Source organism: Brachycentrus maculatus, unplaced genomic scaffold (genome assembly GCF_059751285.1).
Source record: "Brachycentrus maculatus isolate JH-2025_06_01 unplaced genomic scaffold, ASM5975128v1 h1tg000259l, whole genome shotgun sequence".
Lineage (NCBI taxonomy): Eukaryota > Metazoa > Arthropoda > Insecta > Trichoptera > Brachycentridae > Brachycentrus > Brachycentrus maculatus.
The window spans coordinates 1,220,608-1,230,000 of NW_028281010.1; the positions used below are offsets into that span (position 1 = coordinate 1,220,608).

At 37.3% G+C, this 9,393-nt stretch overlaps 1 protein-coding gene across 2 annotated transcripts in view; it reads right to left on the bottom strand.

Annotated features, from left to right (window-relative positions):
• Positions 1-4,420: 4,420 nt before the first annotated feature.
• The window catches only part of LOC148305898 (uncharacterized), a 5,169-nt gene continuing 196 nt past the window's right edge, over positions 4,421-9,393 (bottom strand). Inside the window, exons 1-3 of one of the 2 annotated variants that reach the window (XM_088265932.1) lie at positions 9,315-9,393; positions 8,657-9,041; positions 5,260-6,971 (exon numbers count right to left, since the gene is read on the bottom strand). The exon at positions 9,315-9,393 is cut by the window's right edge and continues 36 nt beyond it. In XM_088265932.1, coding sequence (XP_088122058.1) covers positions 5,575-6,971; positions 8,657-8,999 — 1,740 coding nt within the window. In that variant the 5' untranslated portion in view covers positions 9,000-9,041; positions 9,315-9,393 and the 3' untranslated portion in view covers positions 5,260-5,574. Of the gene's footprint in view, positions 6,972-8,656; positions 9,042-9,314 lie in introns of both variants that reach the window. The other variant, XM_088265931.1, reaches the window with a different exon arrangement.

The window sequence follows — 9,393 nt, forward strand, 5'->3', positions numbered from 1 at the left end:
GCTTTTGATACTGTTGTAATGCGTTTTATACCCTCCCCGATAGGGGAGAGGGTTAGACCTAACTTAGCATTGGCCAAATTCTCCTCCTTCACATCACAACGTTGCCTTTCTACTACATTATTTTATTACATTTTCATGCAAATAATAAGCCGTATTATCATTTCGGCTGTCCAAATTTAAAACACAGTAAGGGACATTTTTTGTAGTAGGTTTTTTTTGCATTTATGGACTAAGTAGACTCTACTTAGTCCAAAATGCAAAAAAAACCTACTACAAAAAAAATGTCCCTTACTGTGTTTTTAAATTTGGACAAACGATTTCCTTTCTTCCTTAAAAAAAATCCTTCCTTTTAAAAACTAATCAAATTAATTATTTCTAAAATTAAGCTAACAATTAAGATATATGTTTTATAAGTCTGCAGCCTTCAAAAGGAACTGGGAGTGCGATTAGGACTCGCAGGGTCCGCATTTAACAGTATGAAGGCTGTCTGGAGATCGGATTTATACTCGTTGAAGACCAAATGCCGCCTATACAATGCCTGCATTGCTCCTGTTCTCTTATACGGCTGTGAAACATGGCACCTTACAAGGGCCCAGAGCAGCCGTGTACTATGCTTTGAGAATAGGTGTTTGCGGAGAATTTTAGGCGTGCGGTGGTGGCGCTCCATATGCTCCACCTAGGAAGCGGATGTGGTTTATTATTTTTTTTAAAAGTAATCATTTAACAATGAAGCATTTTTTTAAACATACATACAAGTAATATTATTATGATCATTTACTAATTTAATACTTTATCAATGTGATAAAAAGAACCGAATATAAACTAATCTTATATATTAAAGTACAAATACAAATATTTTCTGAATTAAACGACAACTATACATATTGTACAATGCTAATATAATTATATTTGTATGTATGATTATTAACTATCTTTATACTATATCAACAATGCAATAAATATAAACGAATATAAACTTATCTTACATATTAAAATGTATATACTATAGTTTGGGGGGCAAACGGGGATTCAAATTATTCTGGGAAATATTGTTTATTATGCCAACCAAGGTAGAGTATACTTAGATCTTGGGAATGATTTGTGTCTCAATTCCGATCTTCACCTCCGCGCATGGTGTCCCCTGGTAACTTGGGAATTGTTGTTGAAGATTGGGTGAAAACCCCAGTGGGATATAATACTCTCAAGGCCAACGAAAACGGAAGACTCACCAACCCGCAAGGCTAGCGTGGTGTTTTAATGCCAAACCCCCCCCCCCAAAACCATGAAAATACAAAATCAAAATCGACCCCGAGTTCCCAGCGTCCCGCCTATCCCTGACTACGGCGGCGGTCAGAACAGGAGACGGGACAGGGGTGCGACAAGGAATCCCTGGGTTACGGCCGGCTGCCATACCAGCATTGACCTGGCTACACTAAATGCAAGATCCCTTTCAACTGATGACAGAATGTTGGAACTAGAAGAAGAACTGTCTAAGATTAAATGGACTGTACTGGGCCTTTCAGAAGTAAGAAGGAAAGGAGAAGAATGTATTACTCTTAAATCAGGTCATTTATTCTACTTCAAAGGAAATACGCAGTCCAGAAATGGCGGTGTTGGCTTTCTCATTCATAAAGATATTAAATCCCGAGTTGTAGAGTTTAAAAGCATATCAGATAGAGTAATTTCTACCACAATAAAAATTAATAAAAGGTACAGCGTAAAAATTATACAAGTTTACGCCCCGACCAGCAGTCACGAAGACTGGGAAGTAGAAGAGTTCTATGAAGATATAAACACAGCCAAAACTAATTCTCCAACAAAATATAATTTTGTTATTGGAGACTTCAACTCAAAACTTGGAGTAAAGCAAGGAAACCAAGAAGTAGCAATCGGAAACTTCGGAACAGGGACCCGGAATAACAGAGGTACCATGCTCCTCAACTTTCTTCATCAGACCAGCCTGTTTGCTATGAATACTTTCTTTAAGAAAAAATCAAATAGGAAATGGACGTGGAGAAGCCCGGATGGAATTACGAAGAACGAGATTGACTTCATTCTAACAGACTGCAAATATATAGTTCAGGACGTTACTGTACTAAATCACTTTAACACCGGAAGTGATCATCGCCTCGTAAGAGCAAAAATAAAAATAAATATCAAAAGCGAAAGGCGAAAATTGACAATGAAGAAACCGAGTAGCAAAAATGACATTATTAATTCAATAAAGAGTAGACAAGAGGAATACATCAACAATGTGGACCAAAAACTGATATCCGGAAACTATGAAGATATGAACATAGAGACCTTAAACGATGAAATCAAGACTGCACTAACAGAAGGACTAAAAGAAATCCTAACAAATTCCCATACCACAGAGAAAAAACTCAGTCAAAACACTGTCAACATGATGGCCAAACGCCGAAACCTCGCGGGAAATTCAACAGTAAACCAACTTAGAGAAATAAACAAAGAAATTCGCAAAATGACACGTAAAGACTTAAGGCATTACAATCTACAAGTTATTGAAAAAACTATTCTAGAAAACAGTAGTAGAAAAGTACTTATGTCTAAACTGTCGAGCGGGAAAAATGAAATTTTCAAGTTGTTGGATGAGAATGGAGAGGTTGTAACAAACAGAGAAGAACTATTAAATATTGCTTTTAAATTTTACAAGGTTCTTTACCAATCAAAAATCCCGAGACCAGCTGAGTCTACCATCTACAGTTATAGGAGAAGAGGTCCAATCTGCAATGTCGGATCGGAGGATCTGCCTAACATAATTGTGGATGAAATAGATAAAGCACTTAAGCAAATGAAAAACAGGAAGAGTCCAGGAGAAGATAACATAATTCCCGAAATGCTCAAATCAACCAGCCCACATTTTAGGGAAATCTTGGCTCTCCTATTCAACAAATGCCTAGAGGAGGGATCTATACCATTAGATTGGTGTAATGCAATAATCATTCTTCTTCATAAGAAAGGCGATGCCAGAAAGTTAGAGAACTATAGGCCTATCAGTCTCCTCTCACATCTTTACAAGCTTTTTACAAAAATCATAGTCAACAGAATCACAGCAAAGCTGGACCTCTACCAACCACGAGAACAAGCTGGGTTTCGCTCGGGATATAGCACAAGTGACCATCTGCAGACCCTTAAACTGGTGATAGAAAGGTATAACGAATACAAAAGACCACTTGTGGTGACTTTTGTTGACTATGAGAAGGCTTTCGATTCTGTAGAGATGTGGGCCATTTTGGACGCTTTGAAAGACAGTAGAATAGATGAGAGATATGCGACCCTCCTGAAAAACATATATGGCAACGCTACGTCAGTAATCCAATTACACGACAATACGGACAAGTTCGCTATTCAGAGAGGCGTAAGACAAGGGGACACAATATCTCCAAAACTCTTTACACTCACTCTAGAAAATGTTTTTAAGCGTCTAGATTGGAACCAAAAAGGCCTGAATATCGATGGGGAGCGGCTTCACCACCTAAGATTCGCAGATGATATTGTCCTTATATCCGAGAGCCTTGATGAGATGACTGTGATGATTGAAGACCTAAAGGTAGAATCTGCCAAAATTGGACTCAAGATGAATATAGCAAAGACTAAATTGATGACAAACGTCAACATCAATGGGAATCTACCTATAGAAAAAGTCGAAAGCTATGTTTATCTTGGTCACAAAATCACCATCGGTAGAGACAACCAGACCAGCGAGGTGGATAGAAGAATAAATCTCTCTTGGGTAGCTTTTGGAAAGCTTGATTCCACATTCCGAAGCCCCATTCCCAACTCACTCAAGACAAGAGTGTTTAACCAATGCGTTCTACCCGTCCTAACCTATGGCGCGGAAACAATGACTCTGACCAAGCAATCCTCCCATAAGTTGCAAGTTGCACAGAGGAGCATGGAGCGAATTATGCTTGGAATAACATTAAGAGACAAAAAAAGGAACGATTGGATCCGACGCCAGACACAGGTCTGTGACGTGGTAGAGCGAATTGCTTGGCTGAAGTGGAAATGGGCCGGTCACATAGCCAGAATGACCGACGACAGATGGACGAAACGTGTTCTGGTGTGGAGACCGAGGAACCAGAGGCCTCAAGGACGTCCACCGACGAGATGGGTGGACGACATCAGGAAGTTTGCTGGAAGACAGTGGATGGGGACGGCGCAGGATCGGGAGGAGTGGAGGCGGAAGGGGGAGGCCTTTGTCCAGCAGTGGACCTCAACGGGCTGATATGATATACTATAGACAGACAAAAATTCAAGCTAACTTTTAGTATTAAAAAATCGTTGGCAAAATGTGAAAATAGTGATCCTTGTAGAATGTACCTGGGTTGGTAAAATTAACAACATTTAATTAAAATGAAAGCTTAAGATTGTTCGTGAAGAACTAGTTAAACCGCACTGAGATTTTGAACTACTATTCAATATAAAATTTATTACATCAAACTAATATTGAAGCTTACTGGAATACACAGAAATACTTATTATAATACCTATAGACAGTTATATTTAAGTTGCTATTATTTATTAACACACAGATATTTACTTAGATTTCATACTATTTCTGGAAGCCTACGCGGCTCATTATTAGAAATAGGTATCAAATTGTGGTAGAGTTGGTTCTAACCCAGAAACTCCGTGACACTAACTACGGGACCACAACCAGAAAATATTTGGAATAAAAAGTGTTGAGATATCTTAAGGGTAATGGAAATATTGCCTCCGGTAGTAAGGGATGTTCTATTGTGCGCCGAGAAACGGGGTTTCAACCCTATTGTCTTTTTTACTATTAGGCAGTGGGCGGTAGGCATTCAAAGCTCGTATACATTCGTGGCCGCCGGGAGAGGGCCGAGCCGCAATCATGTCGAGGCTATGGATGACGCGCCAATCCGACGCCAAATAATCAGCGGCAAGGCACGACGCAGTTTACAGCTGCGTTCCGCGTAATACCGGCTATCAGCCACACGGTGCCCACATATCTTGTTTACTTTAAACTTTGTCAGTGTTTTTGTTTTAATTTCAGTCGAAAAACATATTTGAATTTTTTTTAAATTACGATTTGCTCTCCAGTCAAAATTTTTCTACTTTTTCATGACTACTAGTGTTATTATTTATATGATAGTATTATATTGTAAAAGTGATCTCGTAAATGTATTTTTGTGTGTAATATATTTTGATATTTTTATTCAATATATATTAATAGATTTAATGGGTCTCTTATTTCTGAAATCATGCGTATATATAGTTTTCTTTTAACTTTATTGTTTATTATTTCATTGTTGGTTTCATTGAAAAAATCTTTTGTCTAACCAATAAATCGAATTTTTGATAATTTGTAGTCAATTTTTTTTGCATTATTTATATTTCACGGATTTCAGACGGGTTTCATAACCATGGAAGTATTAATGTGGTCCATATAATACCTTTTACGAGAACATGTATAATGACTCTCTGAACTAGAGAGGGTTTTCGTAAAGTTCTTCAATGAGTTATAATGTAACACATTATTTGCCATTTTCGTGAACATTCATCACACCTTTTACAAGAAATGGATTTCTAATCAGTATGAATTGACATGTGAACCTTTAAATTCCCTTTCTGGGAACATTTAAAATCACACTTTGAACAAGAGAAGGGTTTCTCCCCAGTGTGAAATAGCATGTGACGTTTTAAATGATATTTCTGAGAAGATTTATAATCACACTCTGAACAAGAGAAGGGTTTTTCACCAGTGTGAATTGACATGTGAACCTTCAAACGAGCTTTCTGTGAACATTTATAATCACACACTGAACAAGAGAAGGGTTTCTCACGTGTGTGAGTAGACATGTGATTCTTTAAAGACCCTCTATGTGAACATTTAAAATCACACTCTGAGCAAGAAAAGGGTTTCTCACCAGTGTGACTAACCATGTGGATCTTTAAATAGCCTTTCAGCGAACATTTAAAATCACATAAGGAACAAGAGAAGGGCTTCACTCCGGTGTGAATTGACATGTGGGCCTTTAAATTCACTTTCTGTGAACATTTAAAATTACACTCTGAACAAGAGAAAGGTTTCTCATCCGTATGAGTAAACATGTGCATCTTTAAATTTCTTTTAAGTGAACATTTATAATCACACTCTGAACAAGAGAAAGGTTTATCACCCGTGTGAGTAAACATGTGAATCTTAAAGGATTCTTTCAACGAACATTTATAATCACATTCTGAACAAGAGAAAGGCTTATCACCAGTGTGAATGGACATATGATTTTTTAAATTTCCTTTCTGTGAACACTTATAATCACACTCCAAACAAGAGTAGGGTTTCTCTCCAGTGTGTATTGACATGTGCTTCTTTAAAGTACCTCTCTCTGCACATTTATAAACACACTCTGAACAAGAGAAGGGTTTTTCACCACTGTGAGTGGACATGTGAACCTTTAAATTGCTTTTATGTGCATATTTATGATCACATTCTGAACAAGAGAACGGCTTCTCACCCGTATGAGTGACCATGTGAATCTTTAAAGTGCTTTTACGTGAACATTTATAATCACACTCTGAACAAGAGAAGGCTTTCTCACCAGTGTGAATTAAAATGTGATCTTTTAAATACTTCTTCCGTGAACATTTATAATCACATTCCAAACAAGAGAAGGGTTTCTCACCCGTGTGAATTAACATGTGAGTCTTTAAAGTGCTTGTTCGTGAACATTTATAATCACACTCTGAACAAGAGAAAGGTTTCTCACCCGTGTGTGTTAGCATGTGACGCTTTAAATAACTTTTCTGAGTAAAAATATAATCACACTCTGAACAAGAGAATCGTTTTTTCTCTATATGTACTGACATCTTACGTAACCCTGGATTCTGTTTCATTGAGCAGGATGATGTAAGACCGAGACCGTTAGAAGGAGAGTGCTTAGAATTTTCTAAACATGTAGATTTTCTATCGCTTCTAATAAAATCTGAAAACAAAGAGGAAATTAGTGCACAAAACTAAAATAAAGCTACATAAACACAGAAGTCATCATCTCATCACCTTCATAAAATAAATTATCAAATTATCACTGCGGTGGTCTATGCACCATTTGTGTATGGATGGACTCCAAAAATAAAATCGGCTGTAACCATTATTATATGGTGATAAGAAAAAATAAAATATCTGTATTTTTTCCTTATTTTAATACAATAAAAAGCAAAGACAAAATCAAAGTACCGATTAACTATTAACATTGCCATAATTAGTCCCTCGATCAAAAGCGGACTCGTAAATATTAGCAGATTACATCATTGACGTACTTAGTATGTTTTTTATAGCCATGCTTTTATGCAACCAAAAGGTTTCTGGTTATTTACGTACATATTTCTTTACACCCAAAAAATATTGCAATATTTAGCGGCAATTCGACAATTAGACTAGACATGAGAGTGAAAATTTAAAGACGCGTCACGTTTATTAGGCACATTTTGTTACACGAATAGTCAACTCGGGGCGCAATTTTTCAAGTGTGCTGGGAACGATTACGGCACCACCTGCAAACGGCAAACGCAATTACCAGTGGTGAAAGCGTTTTGGAACAGCTTGTTTGCTGTTTTTCTTTTACATTTTTTTATAAAACGGAAACCATTTCGATGTGCGAAGAGATTATGTTAAATAAATAAATTGTAAAAAAAAGAACTCGAACACTTCAAGGAATTGATCAACGCACTAGATCTTTTGGATTTAATAGGGAAGTATCTTATACTTGTAACATGTCTTTTGAGTTTGAGGAGAAGATAAAGTTAGAAGGAGCGAGATCAGGTGAGTAAAGTGAGTGGGAATGAACAGAGATCGAGTGTTTGGGCAAAAACTCACAAGTTCTGAAAACTGAATTGGCTAGAGCGTTATCGATTCATCAGCTTTAAGCGTTCGAGGACTGTTTCCAAAAATGGAAACACCGTTGGCATAAGTGTGTGCGTCGGAGAGATGAATAATTTGAAGGGGACCCCGACATGTACCTTCTACATGTCGGGTACAAATAAAGTACATTTTGTTTTATAACACAGGATATAGATAAGACGTAGGATAAGATATGGAAAGGAAAGTAAATGCTGAGAACGGATTGAATGGTGCACTGAAATCGGTTATAGCGAATACCCATCAGCGAAAGATAAACTGGCAGTACACAACGAGACATTTGGGTTAGAGTTTTGGTACCAACCCCAACGTATGTAAGTAAAGCATGGAGCTATTAAAAGAAGGATGAATGTAAACTGAATGCAGGTTTATACGAATACCAAAGATTTTATGTTCACAGTGCATTTGGAATTGGTCACCAATAGTAAACAATGGTGTAGTAGAACAATTTAAACTATTCGTGCTTGTCACTTAAACAAAGTTTATTCTGTTTGCTCACCAAAGACACATTGTAATATTACTTCGGCTGGTTGTTGAAAAGGTTGAAAGCGTAAGCAGATAATCATACATTGATTTAAATTCAAACTAAAAATATTATGGATAAAAGGTTTAAATAAAGTGATAGGATTTTTGTTTTATTTGGTTTTACAACAAGTCGGGCCTCCAGCAATGAAATGCTCTATACTCGGAATCTCTCTAAATCGCGTTATAAATATTCAGATTAATTACTTCATTTAACAAAATGTTACTTACTAGATTCAGCTTCAAGTTTGGTCGAGGATTCCGTGCATTCTTGTTTTATGTCAGGAAGGATCGCGACATCCCTAGATATTAATTTGTAATGTAGATCAGTAGCAGTCCCCGGTACAGCTGGCTCCTCTTTCAGGTGTTCACCAGTATAGGGAGAATCATCTTCACTTTCCGGTTCCTCCTTGATTATAGGAACTTCCGGGTAAATTATCCTGGAGTACGACAAGTCGACATAACAATGTCGTAAATTATAGTATCCCTCGAGTAGTGCCCCTTCTCCAGCAGAGAGACTATCCCCTTCTGCATCTTCTGGTTCAGCCTTGACAGAAGCTAGAATAGGCTCCATCTGTATTACAATGGAGTCGAGTTTTGGAAAAATTCGTGGATCCTGCAAATAGAAAACACGAACTAAAATTATAAAAGAACACGATGATAAACACAAAAGCAGTAGCGTGCTTGCCACACAGGTACACAAATAGTGCCTAGCCTACCTTACTTGTGGTGAAAATATATTTTTTGGATGGCGACCTAACAAGGTCAAGCGTACCTTATACGCTGTATTGCATTCACCATTCTACCTATGATTGACAGCCAATTTTAGTGATGTAATTTCGAAAAGTTGTATGCATGTTGCAAGTGATCACACACAACGCTTTCTCACCTCAGTTATCACTAATCATATCTCCATTTCCTATATCTTATACTTTGAAACTTCCACTGTTCCAATTTTGACAGCTACA